At 46.4% G+C, this 22291-nt stretch overlaps 2 protein-coding genes across 4 annotated transcripts in view; one reads left to right on the forward strand and one right to left on the reverse strand.

The window, feature by feature from the left end:
• The window catches only part of arl3b (ADP ribosylation factor like GTPase 3b), a 30981-nt gene extending 16732 nt beyond the window's left edge, over positions 1 to 14249 (reverse strand). The window contains exons 1-2 of one of the 2 annotated variants that reach the window (XM_072479581.1): positions 14153 to 14249; positions 1804 to 1947 (exon numbers count right to left, since the gene is read on the reverse strand). In XM_072479581.1, the coding sequence (XP_072335682.1) occupies positions 1804 to 1947; positions 14153 to 14155 (147 nt within the window). In that variant the 5' untranslated portion in view covers positions 14156 to 14249. Of the gene's footprint in view, positions 1 to 1803; positions 1948 to 14070; positions 14113 to 14152 lie in introns of those variants that run through there. The other variant, XM_072479580.1, reaches the window with a different exon arrangement.
• A 162-nt stretch (positions 14250 to 14411) lies between these two features.
• The window catches only part of sfxn2 (sideroflexin 2), a 113408-nt gene continuing 105528 nt past the window's right edge, over positions 14412 to 22291 (forward strand). The window contains exon 1 of one of the 2 annotated variants that reach the window (XM_072479583.1): positions 14412 to 14508. The gene's annotated coding sequence lies outside the window, so the exon portion shown is untranslated. Of the gene's footprint in view, positions 14565 to 22291 lie in introns of both variants that reach the window. The other variant, XM_072479582.1, reaches the window with a different exon arrangement.

Below are 22291 nucleotides of genomic sequence, written 5' to 3' on the forward strand. Positions count from 1 at the left end.
GAGGCACCAGTGTCCAGGCGGAATCGTATTTGGGACCAGTTGACCGTCAGGGTGGCACATCACTCATCGTCTGGATCGATGCTGTATACCGACAGCGGCTGGTGTCTTTGCTTCGGGGACACCGTTTTTTGTCACGATACCGACTCAAAAAGGCGCCTTCGGGTCCTCGGTGTTACTGCTGTGTGGGAGGTCCGCATCGGACTCGGTGACCGTGGGTTGAATTGCCCGGACATTCCTGCGAGGCTGGCTGAAGCGATATGAATTGGCAGACTGAGCTGCTCGGCATAAGGCAGCATAGTGGCCAAGTCTGCCACATATTAGGCATTGCCGAGATTTGGCAGGGCATTGCCGTTTTAAATGGGCAGAGCCACAGTTGCCGCATGTCGTAGAGTCAGCACGTTCGCTGCGCCACCGTGCATGCGCGGTGCGGTCATGCGTGGTGCGCGCCTGCGCATTACGTTCTTCGACGTCGCTGTCCCCTCGTTTGGTACGCACAAGCGCAGGAGTCCACGAAAAGCACACAAAATGGCCGCCCTCATCCAGGCTGAGGCCCTGGAGTTGCTCAATTGCTTGGACCCGTTCCGCCTCGTGGGGACCTTGCCGCGCCGTTTCAGCCGCTTGGATGTGGGAATACCGACTCGTGGCGTTTTCGTGTAGGACACAGGTCTCAATGCCAGTCGCTAGGGTGAGCTGCTTTACTTTGAGGAGCTGCTGTCGTAGGGGATCCGACTGAACACCGAAAACGATCTGGTCGCGTATCATGGAGTCGGAGGTCGGCCCGTAGCTGCAAGACTGCGCAAGGATGCGGAGGTGAGTGAGAAAGGATTGGAACGGTTCATCCTTACCCTGCAAACGCTGTTGGAACACGTAGCGCTCAAAACTTTCATTCACCTCTACGCTGCAGTGTGTCAAACCGGAGGAGGACCGTCTTGAACTTTGTTTTATCTTCATCATCCGCAAAGGTGGGAGAATTGAAAATGTGGATGGCATGGTCCCCGGCCGTGGAGAGGACAGCAATCTTCCTGATACCCGAGGCGTCCTCCCTGTCTGTGGCCTCAAGGAAGAGCTGGAAGCGCTGTTTGAATATCTTCCAGTTGGCCCCTAGGTTGCCGGCGATGCGGAGCGGCAGGCAAATGTTGTCCATGTTGCAGGATGACGGAATGCTGGCGGAAGGCAGATCACTTGCAGGTAGGTCTAAGAAGTGCTAATATCCTTCAACTCCTGGTATCATGTTGTGTTGGGCGCTCTGGATCCGTGGAACACAAACAGGTCACCAACACTTGAAATAGTGCAACACTATTTTATTGAGTCATTAACAGTTTAACATACTCTCACTGTGGGTTAACACGATACTCGCTTTAACTAAAGACCTTTGCCTTGTCCTAACCAGTCGATGCACTCAGCACATGGTGAATGTCTGTGCTGCAGGCTGTGAGCTCTGTCCTACTAGGAAGCTGCAGCTCGAATGAGCGGGAACTCTGATGCCCCCTGTCTTTATAGTGCGTGTGTTCTAACTGGTGATTGGCTGCGGTGTGTGTGTTGATTGGTCCCACTGTGTGTCCATCAGTGTGTGTGTCTGCACCATGATATACTGGTGTGTATTATAACAGGAGCCAAAACTGATTACATGTATGAACCCTTCCCATCAGCAGACAGCCAAGAATTTATTCTCATGGGCTGAATCTTAATTCAGGTCTCAGATGAAAAGTCATGTCTAATCCATTGCAGCGTCCAGTTACATTGAAATATTTAAAATTTTTAAAAACCTTGAAATTTGGAGTCACCACTTAAATACAACATTACCTGTGTAGGTGTGATGTGACTGATGTCTTCTGAAGCCAGCTGTTTGAGTAATGTTGTTTTCCCTGCGTTGTCCAAACCTAAAAGGAGAATTCTAACCTCTTGATCAGGGGCACTCTTCAATTTGCGCAGGATTGATAGCAAACCCTAAAAACAAGAAAAAGTAGCCATCCGTAACTGTATATATTAGATAGGTATTGACATTTTCCCACTAATGATCTACATAGATATATACTGTTGTGTAGAATAGAAACAAGATTCTTGTTTTTACACTTACTGTACAGTGCTACATTTATCAATTAGCAATGGAGAAAGTAATTATTCCACTCTATTCATACCACTGTATACCAATGTGTGTACACACACATGCATGGCACCTCCAACATATGGAAAGAAACTAACAACTGCGAAGCTGCCCCAATTACTCCTCACTTGAATTAAAAATCGAGATCCATTTCAGAGTCTCCTACTTCATATCATTTTTAAAAAATTCCTCATTTCCCACTAATTCCTGCCACCTGAAATTGTCAAGCTTTTAAAGCTACGGTTCAGCATTACCTACGTGCTGTGTTCTAATTGACTTCATCACCCATTTTAAACATCTTTACCCAAAGAGCAGTATGAAAATGGAACTCACTACCACAGGGAGTAGCTGAAGTGAATAGTATAGAGTAGGAAAAACTAGAACCAGAGGGCACAACCTCAGACTGAAGGGACGATCCTTTAAGATAGGGATAAGGAGGAATTTCTTCAGCCAGAGGGTGTTGAATCTGTGGAACTCTTTGCCGCAGAAGGCTGTGGAGGCCAAATCACAGAGTGTCTTTTAAGGCAGAGATAGATAGGTTCTTGATTAATAAGGGGATCAGGGGTTATGGGGAGAAGGCAGGAGAATGGGGATGAGAAAAATATCAGTCATGATTGAATGGCGGAACAGACTCGATGGGCCGAGTGGCCTAATTCTGCTCCTATGTCTTATGCTTCCAGTGGGAAGTGAGACAAGTACATGAAGGAGAATAGAGAATTATGCTGATAGGCGTTTGAAGAGGAAAGACAGGAGGTGGCTTCAGAGGAGTGGTAAATGACATTGGCTGATCGGTCTGACTCTATACTGCATATCTTTTAAAAAATATTTTACAAATTTAGAGTACCCAATTCTTTTTTTCCAAATTAAGGATAATTTAGCTTGGCCAATCCGCCTAATCTGCACATCTTTGGGTTGTGGGGGTGAGACACACGGGGAGTGTGTGCAAACTCCATATGGACAATGACCCAAGACAGAGATCGGACCCGGGTCCTCAGTGCAGTGAGGCAGCAATGCTAGCCACTGCGCCACCTTGCCGCTCCACATACTGCATTCCTTCTGCCAGGGTTTTTTAAAGTCAGGGTCGCAACCTGGGAGTCGTGAGGGTCACGGAGCGATGGATCTCGCCATATTCCTCTGTGGCCCCGATCGTGGGGAAGCGCCCAACAGCCGCTACCAGCTTTTACATTGGGAATTGCGGCCGCTGCCACCTTTTAAATGGAGATACATTAGGCTGTGTGGAGTCTTCCGGCCAGAAGCGACAGCAGGTCACCCTGCACGCAGAATTGACAATATCACCGTCCAATAAGTGCTTTTGGCGTCAAAGCAGAGGGCAGAGTTGGTTTGATTTTGCAGCTGCTGGCAAGCAAAGTGAGTGAACTGTGAAGATCAACTGTTTTCTTAAAAGTAATAGACCGCCAGAGACTCAGATAGGCAGTTTACCTATTTATGGACAGGATCTCACAACAGAATCTGCTGGAGAGAGCTGCTCAGGAGAGTCCAAGGCACGACAGAGCTCTGGTGATGTTAGACCTTCAGGGCCTCTGGTTAACAGATTTGAAAAAGTAAATTTAACTCGGAACAAAGAAGTATAAAGATGATTTCTTGAGATATGGTTTTGTGAATTGTGACAATGCAAATAAGGAAGCAAAGCCCACATGTGTTTTATGCAGGGAAGTACTGGCAAATGAGAGAGGTTTCTGATTTTGAAAGAGAAGTGGTGCGTGAACAATTCCTTTTCAGGTTGACACCGCAGAGTCAGTTAACTTTGAGCTGACTCCAAATGAAAAGACTATGTTGCTGTACTTGACCTGTGATACCACATTAAAACATGCCAAAAGTCCATGAGGTTGTCAGCATTCTGGTGTAGCATCTTGTACGAGTATCCAGTGTTGAGTAAAACTTGCATTTTGTTGCTATTGCCCTTGACAATGACCTAAATGCATGAGGTTGGATCTTCTGTTTTCATAAAGGTGGAAGACGGCACAAAGGAACAGGCAGAAATTTGCACCGTATATCTGTACTGCCCTTTGCTCCTTTGAACAAGATTTAAGTGAGATCGTGAGGACAAAACAGGCTCCCTTTTCACGCTAAAAGTTAAGTGAACATGGTGTGGGTCACAAAGGCTGGCCAGCGTGGGTCCTGGGAAAAGAAGTTTGAAAGATACTGCCTTACGTAATCCTACACATTAAGACTGTACAGATGTCCTGAGCTTTGGGCTTTACCTCTGGATTTCTTGGTTTTAAAACAAATGAGGCAGTCACAACCTATTTAAGCATGCCATCAAATCTGATGCATTCACACTTGGGTGAAAATGATCCTGTATTTTCCCATTCTTGGGAATGGTTACTTTATCCATCCACTTTCCCAGGAATTGCAGTCATGACCTGCCTTTCAACTTTCACAGGCAACTAGGCAATTGGAAATATTAAAACTATTCCTGTGTGGCACCACTGCTCAATTTCCATTATCCACATCCTTGCATCTACTGTTTACTCAATACAGTACATGTTACCATGAATCATTCAAATTTATTTCATCAAAACACTTGGTCTCATGGTAACCACTTCACAACCAAAGGTAACTGAAAACCATTGCATAGACTTGATTTCAAGATTCAAGTGCAATACGTTTCTCACCTATTTTGGAAGTGACTCTCTTCGCTATCATGAACAACATAACAGATATCAGGCCCCAGTTTCTACTGCTCAGAGTCAGACCTCTATTCCTCTCACTGTCTTATGTATTTCCCAGTAACAGGCTAGACAAACAGGATCAACAAGACAGCTTTCCCACTTCTTTTCCATGAGATGCCATTTATAGAATACACCAATAAATGTCATACATTAGGACTGTATCCACTTCCCTTTGAAACATCTGGATATTTTCTGTTCAACCGACAGTTTGTTCCCCATGTTTAGCACCGTTTCGCTGAATTGATTTCAGACAATTTTGTTTTCTTCACCTTGTTGCCACAGTTATGGAATTTCACACAGAAGAATAATTTGCTTCAAACTTTCAAAATCTTAATCTATTAACTTTACACTTTGTATTCGGAGGAGAGAAGGTGCACAGCACACAATCGCTCTTCAGGTGTAACGTCTCTAATTAACTGTGGATTATTGAAGTGTTATCCAATTTTGTCACTTTTGAAATAGAGGACAGACCACAACCAGACAATATGCCATGGACACATGTAATTTTAAAATCACCCCCTTTTGATTTATATGTTGAACTCTTTCATCACCTTTTCACCACCACACGGGCAGTGGACTGAGGGAATCAGAAACCTATATAGCAATATCCTGAAAGCTATTCCTTTCTCTGCTACATATTCATGTTGAGTATTTCTTCTGTGTCTCTCTTCCTTTTGCCAAACTTCAACACTTTTAATTTAGCTGAACGAAACTGTATCTGACACCAGCTGCCCATCAATCCATCACCTCCAAATCCTTCAAATATGTGCACACAGTACCGCATCATTTACCGTTTTCCTGTAATCTGCATATTTAGACATTTAAACGAATTGTAAGTAATTTATACAAATAAAGACCAGTGGTCCCTATGATTCCCTACAACCAATCAATCCACAGAAAAATGTCGGCATAATAGATTAAACATTAGTGTTACTCCATTGCTCTATACATCAAGTTTCATTCATGTGTATCTAATCTTTCCGACATTTACTGCCAAGCCAAATACAGCAGCATGTTCTTACAACTGTAAATCTAGTTTTATTCACTGTGCCTTTGTCTCCACTGTTCAAACATCAGAATATTTTACTGAAGCTAGCAATTATTAAGTAATATGCTCACTTAAATGGAAATGACAAATTCATCTTCACTATTCCCGGAGACCATGTTAGATAATGTAAGGGTTGATTTTAAATACATTAAAGAAAGAAAATGAATTTTTAATGGTTGTACATTAAGATTTCCACTCTATTAAAATTAATCCTTTAATAGGCAAATTCCAATCTGTAAATCTTAGCAAGTCTAGTGCTGACCAGTATCAAAAATTGAGGACCTACTTACGTGAGTGGCATTTACAGTGCTGCACAATGCATACTGAACACCACTCGAGGAGGGAAACACGGGCACCAAATGTAACTTGGAAGGGGAAACTTCAACATTCACGAGTGGCTCAGTAGCATCATCACAAACTGACCTGCACAAAGTCCCAAAGGATGCAGCTACCAAATCACACTTTTATTAGGTGGGGAGGTAATCAAAAAGATCTTGTTCTCACCAGTCTGTGTGTGACAGATGTTGTCTGTCCACAAGAGAACCAGAAGTGAACGTCACACTGTTGCTACACATACAAAATCTAGTCGTCACCATAAGGCTTTCACCCTCAAGGGGTGTGACACTGAAGTGGGTTTAACTGGGGATAGGCCTGGCAGTCCAAAACATATGCTGCTGTGAGCCATCAGCAGTAGAATTGTACATCTCCACATTGTCATCTCATCTTGGTTCCAGACTTCAGCACAACCTTAATTCAAACATGGGCACAGGAGCTGAGTAGAAGGGTAGAGTAGAAGGGTAGCTGCCTTCAAGTAGGCAGCATATAACGAAGAATGGAACCATGTAGTCTGAGCAAAAGTCAGGGTGATAGCCTTCCTTCCATCAAAAGGTCAGCAGTAGAACTGTTTGCTGATGACTTCACAGCATACACATTCATTGACAACTCCTCCAATAATGAAGCAGTTATGCCAGCCTGCGACAGGAACTGCGTTGATGTCTGATGGTAACATTTGTGCAAATACATGGCAGCTTATGGCCATCTCTCCATGCCGGTCAAGAGTAGAACCATCAAAATCTAAACCAACAACATTTTGCGATGGTGGTGGTGGTAAAAAAGCAGGATAGATGCGAAGAACTCTCACAAATGACTTGCCTCCTGATATTGCAGAGTCTTGAAAGAGGGAGGGGAAAGCCCATGGAGAATTATAAAATAGAGGGATTGCTCTTCTGGGAACTGATGTAGATCAGTTAAGTACAGGGATGATGGATGACTGAGACTTGGAAAGTTAGGAATGTACTGCAGAGTTTTGGATGAGCTTAGGTTTATGGAAGGTGCAAGATGGGAGACCATCTCGGAATGCATTGGAGTAGTCAAGTCTAAAAGTAAGAAAAGCAAGGATGAGGATTTCAGCAATAGATGAAATGAGGCAGGGATGGAGTCGGACGATATTATGTTGGTGGATATAGGTGGCCTTAGTGATGGTGAGGGCATATGGTCAGAGGTTCATCTCCATGTCAGATATGACAGCAGGGCTGTAAACAGTCTGGTTCAATCTCAGATAGTTGCCAGGGAGAGGGATGGAGTCGGTGTTAGGGAATTGAGTTTGTGGCAGGGACTGAAGACGATATTGTACGTCTTTGCAATATTTAGATTGGAGGAAATTTCTGTACATCCAGCACTGAATATCAGACAAGTGATTAAAAAATTTAGAGACAGTAAAGGGATCAGGAGAGGTGATGGTGAGGTAGAACAGGGTGCCATCGGCGTACATGTAGAATCTGACATTATGTTTTACGATGATATCGCCAAGAGGCAACATGTAGATGAGAAATAGGAGGAAGTTAGGGGTTGATTCTTGGGGGACTCCAGAGGTAATGATGTGGGAGTGGGAAGAGAAGCCAGACCATTCTCTGGCCATGACGAGATGGATGAGAATGGAACAAGCTAGTGTGTCCCATCCAGTTGAACAAGAAGTGTTGGAGGATGATGATGGTGCCAACAATTGCAATAATGTTACAGGAATACTATGATTTTCAAATCATACACCATTTTAACTATGATGTGCATTACCAATCCTTTACCAGTGCAGGATCACAATTCTTGAATTCCTTGCCTAACATCATTGTGCAAGCCCTATAACAACAATGCAATGCGGTACCCCTGACCCCTTCCTCAGCGCAATTAGGGATGGGCAATAAATGCAACCGTGACTGAAGAAATAAATGTAATCCAAACAATTTCTATATTCTAATATACAGAATCCATTTTAAATACTAGATGGTAAATAGGGCTTTTGACTTTAAAAGGATTGGCCAACTTAACCTAGTTCCACCCAGGTTGCAGAATAATATATTGCGCAAGACTGTTATTGTAAAACATCTACTCCAGACTCCTGCCCTATAAGAGACCACACTTTCCTTGCCACAGTACCACATTTGCTTGAAGTTCTAAGAATAACTACTGCTACAGAAATAAATTTTTAAAAGCTATATTTGACAGGTAAAAAGGCAGTGGTGTTGCACTACAGCAAAATAGCTTTCACCATAACTCTCTATTGGCAAAAGGTGAAATCTAAGCAGTATGAACCCCAAATAGAACAGTTACAGTAATTAGCAAATGAGAGGAACACCTCATTTCGTTAATTAATTAATCACTGACAAGATGGTGGGGCCAGGTTAGTATTAAATGGAAATTTGAGGATTATAATGGGAAAAAAAAGATCTAATCGACAATTTAGCAATGACATGTTAAATTCATGATGTGGAGATGCCGGCGTTGGACTGGGGTGAGCACAGTACGAAGTCTTACAACACCAGGTTAAAGTCCAACAGGTTTGTTTCGATGTCACTAGCTTTCGGAGCGCTGCTCCTTCCTCAGGTGAATGAAGAGGTCTGTTCCAGAAACATATATAGAGACAGATTCAAAGATGCCAAACAATGCTTGGAATGCGACCATTAGCAGGTGATTAAATCTTTACAGATCCAGAGATGGGGTAACCCCAGGTTAAAGAGGTGTGAATTGTGTCAAGCCAGGACAGTTGGTAGGATTTCGCAGGCCAGATGGTGGGGGTGAATGTAATGCGACATGAATCCCAGGTCCCGGTTGAGGCCGCACTCATGTGTGCAGATCTGTAAAGATTTAATCACCTGCTAATGGTCGCATTCCAAGCATTGTTTGGCATCTTTGAATCTGTCTATATATGTGTTTCTGGAACATACCTCTTCATTCACCTGAGGAAGGAGCAGCGCTCCGAAGGCTAGTGACATCGATACAAACCTGTTGGACTTTAACCTGGTGTTGTAAGACTTCGTACTGTGCTCACCCCAGTCCAACACCGGCATCTCCACATCATGGCTACCATTGACACCGCAAACTGCCGGCTCAAAGTGGAGAGGATCTCCAGGAAGATCGCGCATATAGACACTGACATTAAGTTTCTACAAAGATGCAAGAAAGCAGACAAGATCCCGAAAGGGCTACAGATCACAAACCCACTCAAGTCGACCTACAACACAGACTACGCTGAGAGACTCTGCCGTCGCACCTCTCTCACACTCCTCAACCACCTCGTCCGCCAGCTCTACAGCAGACGACGCAACCTGGAAACCAAGATAGAGGCCATATTCGCAACTTGCGCTCAGGATGCAGCAGACCAGCTGCGGAACACCGCCAAACAGATGAGACAACAATACTATGCCACCCATATGCACACCAAGAACAGAAAGCTTGAGAAATTCGGCATCACCACCAGCAGCAACCAAGCCACCCCCGGTACCACAGTAGAAAACAATACAGGGAAATCTATTGTCAACTTGTCAGACTACACCCTTCAACCAGACGAAATCGAAGTCCTCAGCAGAGGGCTCAATTTCTGCACCACCACCAAAATGGACCCCATCAGTCTTGCGGCAGACACGGAGGAATTCATCAGGCGAATGAGGCTCCGGGAATTCTTCCACAGACCCCAAGAGGCCAACAGCGAACCCCAGCAGACTATCAACGAACCGGAACAGCAGACCGAGAGATCTGCGGTGCAGCAACCGAAGAGGAAAGAGTCGAATTGGACCCCTCCGGAAGGCCGCTGCCTTAGACTCGACATGTATGCTCAAGCCGTCAGGAGTCGCGTCAATGCCAGATTCATCAGTCGCATTCACAAGACAGCCCCGAACGTCACCCAAGGACAACGCAATGCCATCTGCGCTCTCAAGACCAATCGCAGCATCGTCATCAAACCAGCAGACAGAGGAGGGGCCACTGTCGTACTGAACAGAACGGACTACTGCAAAGAAGTATACCGACAACTGAACAACCAAGAACACTACAGACAGTTACCCGCAGATCCGACCAAGGAACACATCCGCCAACTTAACAGACTGATCAAGACCTTGGATCCAGATCTTCAGAGCACCCTACGTGCTCTCATCCCACGTACTCCCCGCATTGGAGATCTCTACTGCCTCCCGAAAATACATAAGGCCAACACACCAGGCCGCCCTATCGTTTCAGGCAATGGGACCTTGTGTGAGAACCTCTCTGGCTACATCGAGGGCATCTTGAAACCCATCGTACAAGGTACGCCCAGCTTCTGTCGCGACACTACGGACTTCCTGCAGAAACTCAGCACCCATGGACCAGTTGAACCAGGAACATTCCTAGTCACAATGGACGTCTCGGCACTCTACACCAGCATCCCCCATGACGACGGCATTGCTGCAACAGCCTCAGTACTCAACACCGACAACTGCCAATCTCCAGACGCAATTCTGCAACTCATCCGCTTCATTCTGGATCACAACGTCTTCACCTTCGACAACAAGTTCTTCATCCAGACGCATGGAACAGCCATGGGGACCAAATTCGCACCCCAATACGCCAACATCTTCATGCACAAGTTTGAACAGGACCTACTCACCGCACAGGACCTTCAACCAACGTTATACACCAGATACATCGATGACATTTTATTCCTTTGGACCCACGGCAAAGAATCACTGAAACGACTACACGATGACATTAATAAGTTCCATCCAACCATCAGACTGACCATGGACTACTCTCCAAAATCAGTTGCATTCTTGGACACACTCGTCTCCATCAAGGACGGTCACCTCAGCACTTCGCTTTACCGCAAACCCACGGATAACCTCACGATGCTCCACTTCTCCAGCTTCCACCCTAAACACATTAAAGAAGCCATCCCCTATGGACAAGCGCTCCGTATACACAGGATCTGCTCAGACGAGGAGGAGCGTAACAGACATCTACAGACGTTGAAAGATGCCCTCGTACGAACGGGATATGACACTCGACTCATCGATCGACATTTCGAAAAACCGCACCAACCTCCTCAGAAGACAAACATGGGACACAACCGACAGAATACCCTTCGTCGTCCAGTACTTCCCCGGAGCGGAGAAACTATGTCATCTTCTTCACAGCCTTCAACACGTCATTGATGATGATGAACATCTTGCCAAGGTCATCCCCACACCCCCACTACTTGCCTTCAAACAACCGCGCAACCTCAAACAAACCATTGTTTGCAGCAAACTACCCAGTCTTCAGAACAGTGACCACGACACCACACAACCCTGCCATGGCAATCTCTGCAAGACGTGCCAGATCATCGACATGGATACCACTATTACACGTGAGAACACCACCCACCAGGTACGCGGTACATACTCGTGCGACTCGGCCAACGTTGTCTACCTCATAGGCTGCAGGAAAGGATGTCCCGAAGCGTGGTACATTGGCGAGACCATGCAGACGCTGCGACAACGAATGAACGGACATCGCGCAACAATCACCAGGCAGGAATGTTCCCTTCCAGTCGGGGAACACTTCAGCAGTCAAGGGCATTCAGCCTCTGATCTCAGGGTAAGCGTTCTGCAAGGTGGCCTTCAGGACGCGCGACAACGCAGAATCGCCGAGCAGAAACTTCTAGCCAAGTTCCGCACACATGAGTGCGGCCTCAACCGGGACCTGGGATTCATGTCGCATTACATTCACCCCCCACCATCTGGCCTGCGAAATCCTACCAACTGTCCTGGCTTGACACAATTCACACCTCTTTAACCTGGGGTTACCCCATCTCTGGATCCGTAAAGATTTAATCACCTAATGGTCGCATTCCAAGCATTGTTTGGCATCTTTGAATCTGTCTATATACGTTTTTCTGGAACATACCTCTTCATTCACCTGAGGAAGGAGCAGCGCTCCGAAAGCTAGTGACATCGAAACAAACCTGTTGGACCTGGTGTTGTAAGACTTCGTACTATGTTAAATTCAGTTTGAGACCAAATCTCAGGCGGCAGCTATTGCTACACTTCTAGGTTGATAGAATGGTTACAACACAGGAGACCATTCGGTCCATCATGTCACACCAGCTCACGACAAGAACAATTCAGCTAGTCCAATTCCCCTGCAATTTCCCTGTAGTCCTGTAGTTATTTTCTGTACCCTTTGTTGAATCATGAGACAGTTTATTTCTATTCTGAACATTATATCCATACAGTTTTTCATCTATGTTCCTTAGGCCCCTTTTGTTTTGTTCATATGTTGATAACCACAAACATAACCAAATAACAATTAACATAACATTCATCAAGATCACACTAAGATTTTCTAACTTAATCCTGTCAAATTTACTTTCAAAAACTTATCCAGGATACAAAACAAGTAATTCTTTGGAGATATTAAACCTACTAGTGGTTAAGCTCCAATGGTTGAAGGAGTTATTCTAGGGTTATGACAAATATTTTCCTTCAAACTAAACCACCCAAAATTAAAAAAGAAAATCACCATGTTGATATTTGCGGGATCATTCTGCACTCAAAGTGGCTGCGGTGTCTGACTATGTAACAAATCACTGAACTTTAAAATAAGTAATTGTTTGTGAAGCATGTTAAGATAGAACCTAAAATACAACTGTGAGACCTTTTTTAATAACAGAAGAGGGACTGTCATCATGACCGGTCAACACAAGATCATATTAAGGGTAGCCCTGTGGTTAGCATTGCTGTCTCACAGCGCCAGACAGCTGGGTGCATTTCCGACTTTGGGTGACTGTGTGGAGTTTGCACTTCTCGCCCGCATTTGCGTGTGCGTCTGGGTGCTCCGGTTTCCTCCCACAGTCCAAAGATGTGCAGGTTAGGTGGATTGGTCACGCTAAATTGCCCCTTAGTGTCCAAAGATGTGCAGGTTAGGTAGGGTTACTGGGAAAGGCAGGGGAGCAGGCCTAAGTAGGGTGCTCTTTCGGAGGGTCGGTGCAGACTCCCTCCTTCTGCACTTTAGGGATTCCATGGAGCAAACCAAGAAATCATTAACTCTCCCATTATCATGGGCACCAATATATTAAATTCAACCGAGGGAGAGTGAGCGATGCATGTCAAGATAGAACCTAAAATACAACTGTGAGACCTTCTTTAATAACAGAAGACTGTCATCATGACCGGTCAATGCAAGATCATATTAAGGGTAGCACAGTGGTTAGCATTGCTGCCTCACAGCACAGAGAGCTGGGTGCATTTCCGACTTTGGGTGACTGTGTGGAGTTTGCACTTCTCGCTCGCATCTGCGTGCACCTCTGGGTGCTCCGGTTTCCTCCCACAGTCCAAAGACGTGCAGGTTAGGTGGATTGGTCACTTTAAATTGCCGACGCTACATTTCTTACATAAAAGAAAATGATTAATTCTAATTCTAAATGAGATGACAGACCTAACAATGGGTGTATTTCCCTATTTTGCCTTTGGGAGTGGAGATTGGCGCCAGAATGAGGCGACTTGGGGCTTTCCACAGTAACTTCATTGGAGTGTTAATGTAAGCCTACTTGTGACACTGATAAAGGTTATTATTATTTCGCTCGGGTGAACTGCATCCAGAACTGCTGCTGGCCTGAGGGAATGCTTTGAAAAGCCCAGTCACCCCTGGGAGCACTGGGCCTTCCAGTTTACCCTTCAAGGTGCCAATGGAATGAAGGAACAAGTGTGAACCGTCTATATAACGGGGAGGGAGAGAAATCCCCCGGCCGGCCGCCCCGCCTGGTAATTCTCTGGCTAATCCCAGGCCTCAGGCCCACACTCTGCAGCCTGAGCTCCACGGCCATGGCGTCACAGCAACCGCTCACTTAACAACAGGGAGGCCTGGCAAGAAACAAACCCCGCGGAGAGAGGGAGCAGCCCCTCCCCCAGACCCTGAGAGGGGAGGCGAGGCTCCACACCCACCAGTTGTCCCCGTCCGTCCGCCTCCATGGCCATGACTCCAGCTCTCCCCTCCATTCCCCTTCCCGTCCCCTCACTCACTCACCATCTTCTCCTCCTCAGGGCGCCGGGTAACTATGGGCGGCGACGTCAGCACGCAGCCGCGGCGCAAAGGCCACGTGACATCCCGCCCCCATAGGTGACGTTCGTCCCGCCCCCGAGGTGACGTCGCAGCCCCGCCCCCTGAGATGACGTTCCCGCTTGCCCCGCCCCCTGAGATGAGGTTCGCCGCCCGCCCTCTCCCCTCCGTGACGCCGCACTCCGGAGCGCTGCGTTCTTACGTCATCAGGCCGTCGACAGCGCACGTGGCACGCAGGGGGGGAGGGGCGATGACGGTGGGCGGCTCCCCCGCCCGGCGCGCGCTGATTGGACGGGGAGCTGTCGCCGAAAGGGAGGGAAAGAGTGAGTGGAGTAGCTACTTTGTGAATGTAACAATTGTGGAGATTGTAACTGGCCAGGTAGGTTAGTAACTGTGTGGCAGTCTTCCTGCTCTCTCTCTGCCCCCGCGCCTCTCCCCCACTGTGCACTCGTGTCACACAAACTCCTGCCCCCCCCCCAACCAACCACTGAACGGCTACCCCGTGACACAGGAGGGACTTGCATTTAATTAGTGCCACATTCTCCCCGTGTCTGCCTGCGTCTCAGCCCCTACAACTCAAAAAGATGTGCAGGGTAGGTGGATTGGCCGTGCTAAATTGCCCCTTAATTGGAGAAAAAAAAAGAATTGGTTACTCTAAATTTTGAAATTTTTAAAAAATGCATTTATATTGTGCCTTCTGTGACCTCGGGATGCCCGAGCACATTACAGCCAACACCGTACTCTGGAAATTTGTTACTGTTGTAATAAAGGAAATGTAGCTGTCGATTTGCACATAGCAAGCTCCGGCAGACAGCAATTTGATGGTATTCCCCGCTGGTCAGTTATAGTCATGTTGGCTGACAGATACATATTGACCAGGATGCTGGCGATAACTCCCTTGCTCTTCTTTGAAATGGTAAAGCCACCTGAAAAATGTTTCATCCAAAAAATGGCACCTCCAACAGTGCAGTCCTCCAGTAGTAATGATGTGGAGATCCCGGCTTTGGACTGGGGTGGGCACAGTTAAAAGTCTAGCTTTTCCGGTGCGCAGCTCCTTCCTCAGGTGAATGAACCCACGTCTTTGTTCACCTGAGGAAGGAGCTGCTCTCTGAAAGCTAGTGATTCGAAACAAACCTGTTGGACTTTAACCTGGTGTTGTAAGACTTCTTACTCCAGTAGTCATGCTGGACTTAGTGTTCAACAAAGTTTTTTTCGTGTCAAGCCTTGGGAATGGGACATGAAACTAAAACTTTTAGGCGCAGGCAAAATATTTCAGAAAAAATAATATGAAACATCAGGAGTTTGTTTCTTTTTGGTAACTGCTGCTCGGTTTGCAATCTTTGTTTACTAATGTATGAATGTTTTGTGTTACAATTTACAAGCTCTAAGAAGTGGTTTATCAAAGATTATCAAAAATTCTATGATTACAAAATAGACTGGTAGTCTTATGCAATTCAATATTGCTTACATGTTTATGGTCATTAGCATTCTGAAGAGTACATAAGCTTTGATGTGATATAGTGTTTCTTTTAAATTTATAGCAACATATAGACTAGTGAGATATTGCATCTTGTGAGGCACTGTTTTTTTTTGGATCTGTGGAACACATACAGGCCACCAACACTTAAAATAGTGCAACACTATTTTATTAAGTTATAAACTGTTGAACATACTTTCACTGTGGGTTAACACGATGTTAGATTAAACTAAAGACCTATGCCTGTCTGAACCAGTCTATGCACTAAGCACATGGTGAGGATCTGTGCTGTAAGCTCTGTCCTTCTGAGAGGCTGCATCCCGAATGAGCGGGAACTCTGATGCCCCCTGTCTTTATAGTGAGTGTGCTCTAACTGGTGATTGGCTGCGCTGTTGTGTGTGTTGATTGGTCTTGCTGTGTGTCCATCAGTGTGTGTGTACCTGAACCATGATATACTGGTGTATATTATGACCCCCCCCCCCTCAAGCCTCTGGAACCTCCCAATGCCCCAACTTACTAATTAGGGAGTTCTTGAGCCACCCGCGCCCGATTTCATAAAGGCAGGGCACTCCTGGGCCCAATCTCTATCACGGGCGCTGCCAGCACCACCTAGGTGCCATGGCATTGCCAGGATGGTGCCCAGGTGGCACTGCCTGGGTGGCACTGCCAGGCTGGGGTGTGCCACAGTACTCGGTGGCTTCGGGAGCGTCAGGGTACTACCCTGCCCAGAGCCCGATCGCCTGAAGGGACCCCCCCCCCCCAAGTGCCGTAATGCCGGTCCACGTTTATGGAAACCAGTGCTAAACGGCGCCACGGCAGGGTCTCCGAGGTGAGCCCGTTCGATCCCGGGCCTTGGGTAACTCCAGCATAGACATATTCACGTGAGACAAACTACTCAGTTGAATATGCAAATCTGGATTGCACCCTATGAGGGCAAGATCCAGATCACCATGCCTCACGAGATCTTGTTCGATCTCACGAGGCGTAACGAGCGTTGCAATTCTCACAAGAGGTCTCTCGCGGGATGCCGACGAGGCCGGCAGATTGCGCCCTAGCTTATTGTAGTTTGGAGAGCAGGTTTTCTTTTCTTCCCGACCCTCTCTGACGCCACCTTACTGAATTTCCTAACATTGTTAGGAGTTTGAGTTCCAAGACGGCTGGAGCTGGAGCCTTGTCTCGGACAACACCAGTTAGCATTTATATTCCACAAATGTGGCCCAAGGCATTTCATTAAAGTGTAAGAAAAATAAATGAGATGGAGGGATTTAAACCAAAGGATGAGATTTTAGATTTGGGGTGTTGGGAGCCAATATAGGCCCAGCGGAGACAGTGGTGAAGAATGAGGGGTACTTGGTGCACAGGCAATAAGAAGCCGTGTTGGCTGAGCTGAAGTTTAGAAGATGAAAGTTGGCCAGGAGAGCGCTGGGGTAATGGAGCTGAGGAAGTAATGGATCAGGGTTTCGGATGAGCTGAGGCCGAGGGGAGACAGTTGGCATTGCTACAGTGTGAAAGCAGTATCTGTTGTCCACTCCAACAATTGAAAAAGAGATACCATAAGACGCGCTGCAGCTCTGTAAAAGCTGTACTGCATGAGGTTCTTTACTCCTCAGTCCAAAGGCAAAGTGTTGGTTAAAAGTGAGTTAGAGCTAAAACTCACCCAGCGTTGCACGGCTAACACACAAAGATCCGCCACAGTAAAAATGGCTTTCCCCTGAAATTTTGGAAGTTCTCAAACTTGGTCATGCATTGCTTGCCTGGAGTGAATGGTGGAGATCAGAGGGCAAATTGAAGACACGTCAGTCTTGGTCACCTGAAAAGGTACAATTGACCATTTGGTGGCCTGGGAAGAAGTGGACAAAATCAGATTAAGGGCAGTCAACAGCCGGGGGACTCTCAAATCAAAATGTTTGCCCTTGCACTCCTTAAACTCTCTACCCCTTTCTTCCTCTTCAGAAGGTTATCACTCGTGCTGCGGTGTGGTGGTGCCAAGTAAAGATCAGCTGCTTGGCATAGATCCAATAATCTGATAGATGTGGTGAACTCCTTGACACATTATACCACCAGTTGTGTATTTGCCCTGCAATATTCTGACTTGCGTTTTCCTAAGCCGACTAAATAGAACATAGAAAAGAACATAGAAAAATACAGCACAGAACAGGCCCTTCGGACCACGATGTTGTGCCGAACCTTTGTCCTAGATTAATCATAGATTATCATAGAATTTACAGTGCAGAAGGAGGCCATTCGGCCCATCGAGTCTGCACCGACTCTTGGAAAGAGCACCCTACCCAAGGTCAACACCTTCACCCAACACTAAGGGCAATTTTGGACACTAAGGGCAATTTATCATGGCCAACCCACCGAACCTGCACATCTTTGGACTGTGGGAGGAAACCGGAGCACCCGGAGGAAACCCACGCACACACGGGGAGGATGTGCAGACTCCGCACAGACAGTGACCCAAGCCGGAATTGAACCTGGGACCCTGGAGCTGTGAAGCAATTGTGCTATCCACAATGCTACCGTGCTGCCCTTAAGAACTAATTAATCTACACTATATCATTTTACCATAATCCATGTACCTATCCAATAGCTGCTTGAAGGTCCCTAATGTTTCCATCTCAACTACTTCCACAGGCAGTGCATTCCATGCCCCCACTACTCTCTGGGTAAAGAACCTACCTCTGACATCCCCCCTATATCTTTCACCATTCACCTTAAATTTATGTCCCCTTGTAATGGTTTGTTCCACCCGGGGAAAAAGTCTCTGACTGTCTACTCTATCTATTCCCCTGATCATCTTATAAACCTCTATCAAGTCGCCCCTCATCCTTCACCGTTCTAATGAGAAAAGGCCTAGCACCCTCAACCTTTCCTCGTAAGACCTACTCTCCATTCCAGGCAACATCCTGGTAAATCTCCTTTGCACCTTTTCCAAAGCTTCCACATCCTTCCTAAAATGACGCGACCAGAACTGTACACAGTTCTCCAAATGTGGCCTTACCAAAGTTTTGCACAGCTGCATCATCACCTCACGGCTCTTAAATTCAATCCCTCTGTTAATGAACGCGAGCACACCATAGGCCTTCTTCACAGCTCTATCCACTTGAGTGGCAACTTTCAAAGATGTATGAACATTGACCCCAAGATCTCTTTGCTCCTCCACATTGCCAAGAACTCTACCGTTAACCCTGTATTCCGCATTCATATTTGTCCTTCCAAAATGGACAACCTCACACTTTTCAGGGTTAAACTCCATCTGCCACTTCTCAGCCCAGCTCTGCATCCTATCTATGTCTCTTTGCAGCCGACAACAGCCCTCCTCACTATCCACAACTCCACCAATCTTCGTATCATCTGCAAATTTACTGACCCACCCTTCAACTCCCTCATCCAAATCATTAATGAAAATCACAAACAGCAGAGGACCCAGAACTGATCCCTGCGGTACGCCACTGGTAACTGGGATCCAGGCTGAATATTTGCCATCCACCACCACTCTCTGACTTCTATCGGTTAGCCAGTTTGTTATCCAACTGGCCAAATTTCCCAGTATCCCATCCCTCCTTACTTTCTGCATAAGCCTACCATGGGGAACCTTATCAAATGCCTTACTAAAATCCATGTACACTACATCCACTGCTTTACCTTCATCCACATGCTTGGTCACATCCTCAAAGAATTCAATAAGACTTGTAAGGCAAGACCTACCCCTCACATCCGTGCTGACTATCCCTAATCAAGCAGTGTCTTTCCAGATACTCAGAAATCCTATCCTTCAGTACCCTTTCCATTACTTTGCCTACCACCGAAGTAAGACTAACTGGCCTGTAATTCCCAGGGTTATCCCTAGTCCCTTTCTTGAACAGGGGCACGGCATTCGCCACTCTCCAATCCCCTGGTACCACCCCTGTTGACAGTGAGGACAAAAAGATCATTGCCAATGGCTCTGCAATTTCATCTCTTGCTTCCCATAGAATCCTTGGATATATCCCGTCAAGCCCGGGGGACTTGTCTATCCTCAAGTTTTTCAAAATGCCCAACACATCTTCCTTCCTAACAAGTATTTTCTCGAGCTTACCAGTCTGTTTCACACTGTTCTCTCCAACAATATGGCCCCTCTCATTTGTAAATACAGAAGAAAAGCACTCGTTCAAGACCTCTCCTATCTCTTCAGGCTCAATACACAATCTCCCGCTACTGTCCTTGATCGGACCTACCCTCGCTCTAGTCATTCTCATATTTCTCACAAATGTGTAAAAAGCCTTGGGGTTTTCCTTGATCCTACCCCCCAAAGATTGTTCATGCCCTCTCTTAGCTCTCCTAATCCCTTTCTTCAGTTCCCTCCTGGCTATCTTGTATCCCTCCAGCGCCCTGTCTGAACCTTGTTTCCTCAGCCTTACATACGTCTCCTTTTTCCTCTTAACAAGACATTCAACCTCTCTTGTCAACCATGGTTCCCTCACTCGACCATCTCTTCCCTGCCTGACGGGACATACATGTTAAGTACACGTAGTACCTGTTCCTTGAACAAGTTCCACATTTCACTTGTGTCCTTCCCTGACAGCCTATGTTCCCAACTTATGCACTTCAATTCTTGTCTGACAACATCGTATTTACCCTTGCCCCAATTGTAAACCTTGCCCTGTTGCACGCACCTATCCCTCTCTATTACTAAAGTGAAAGTCACAGAATTGTGGTCACTATCTCCAAAATGCTCCCCCACTAACAAATTTATCACTTGCCCTGGTTCATTACCAAGTATCAAATCCAATATTGCCTCCCCTCTGGTCGGACAATCTACATACTGTGTTAGAAAAGCTTCCTGGACACACTGCACAAACACCACCCCATCCAAACTATTTGATCTAAAGAGTTTCCACTCAATGTTTGGGAAGTTAAAGTCACCCATGACTACTACCCTGTGACTTCTGCACCTTTCCAAAATCTGTTTCCCAATATGTTCCTCCACATCTCTGCTACTATTGGGGGGCCTATAGAAAACTCCTAACAAGGTGACTGCTCCTTTCCTATTTCTGACTTCAACCCATACTACCTCAGTAGGCAGATACTCCTCGAACTGCCTTTCTCCAGCTGTTATACTATCTCTAATTAACAATGCCACCCCCCCCCCCCCCCCCCCATTACCACCCTCCCTAATCTTATTGAAACATCTATAACCAGGGACCGCCAACAACCATTTCTGCCCCTCTTCTCTCCAAGTTTCCGTGATGGCCACCACATCGTAGTCCCAAGTACCGATCCATGCCTTAAGTTCACCCACCTTATTCCTGATGCTTCTTGCGTTGAAGTACACACACTTCAACCCATCTCCGTGCCTGCAAGTACTCTCCTTTGTCAGTGTTCCCTTCCCCACTGCCTCACTACATGCTTTGGCGTCCTGAATATCGGCTATGTTGACCAATTTCCTAATGCAAATGCTGTGGAAATCTGATATCTCGAGGGAAGCCATTTTTACACTTTTCCGTGTTTCTGGTTTCTGGTGCCAAGTACCCGGCATATTTAAATAACTGTAGCAAACTGGCTGAATTGTAATTGGGTCGAACTTTGTGGGAGCTCATTGGCAGTCAGCTGAGTGCGTGAAATGACTGGGTCCTGCAAGAATGGTGCACGATCTTAAGGGCGGCACGATGGCACAGTGGTTAGCACTGCTTCCTAAGGCACTGAGGACCCGGGTTCGATCCCGGCCCCGGGTCACTGTCCGTGTGGAGTTTGCACACAATCCCCGTGTCTGCGTGGGTTTCACCCCCACAACCGAAAGATGTGTAGGTTAGGTGGATTGGCCACGCTAAGTTGCCCCTTAATTGGAGAAAAAATAATTGGGGACTCTACATTTATTTAAAAAAGAATGGTACATGATCTGAATCAGTGACACCTCTGACATCCACGATAGTATAAGAATTGGCAAGTCATGTTGCAGCTGTATAGAACCTTAGTTAGGCCACACTTGGAGTATAGTGTTCAATTCTGGTCGCCACACTACCAGAAGGATGTGGAGGCTTTAGAGAGGGTGCAGAAGAGATTTACCAGAATGTTGCCTGGTATGGAGGGCATAAGCTATGAGGAGCGATTGAATAAACTCGGTTTGTTCTCACTGGAACGAAGGAGGTTGAGGGGCGACCTGATAGAGGTATACAAAATTATGAGGGGCATAGACAGAGTGGATAGTCAGAGGCTTTTCCCCAGGGTAGAGGGGTCAATTACTAGGGGGCATAGGTTTAAGGTGAGAGGGGCAAGGTTTAGAGTAGATGTACGAGGCAAGTTTTTTACGCAGAGGGTAGTGGGTGCCTGGAACTCACTACCGGAGGAGGTAGTGGAAGCAGGGACGATAGGGACATTTAAGGGGCATCTTGACAAATATATGAATAGGATGGGAATAGAAGGATACGGACCCAGGAAGTGTAGAAGATTGTAGTTTAGTCGGGCAGTATGGTCGGCACGGGCTTGGAGGGCCGAAGGGCCTGTTCCTGTGCTGTACATTCCTTTGTTCTTTGTTCTTTGATAATTTTCAATTGAAACAATACCAAGCTTTTTGGATGGTGGGTGAATTTTTGCAGACTGCTTCCCCACAGATTTTTGTTCCCTCTAAATATCATTGGGTGTCAGTC

The sequence above is a fragment of the Scyliorhinus torazame genome, chromosome 16 (assembly GCF_047496885.1).
Source record: "Scyliorhinus torazame isolate Kashiwa2021f chromosome 16, sScyTor2.1, whole genome shotgun sequence".
NCBI classification, from domain to species: domain Eukaryota; kingdom Metazoa; phylum Chordata; class Chondrichthyes; order Carcharhiniformes; family Scyliorhinidae; genus Scyliorhinus; species Scyliorhinus torazame.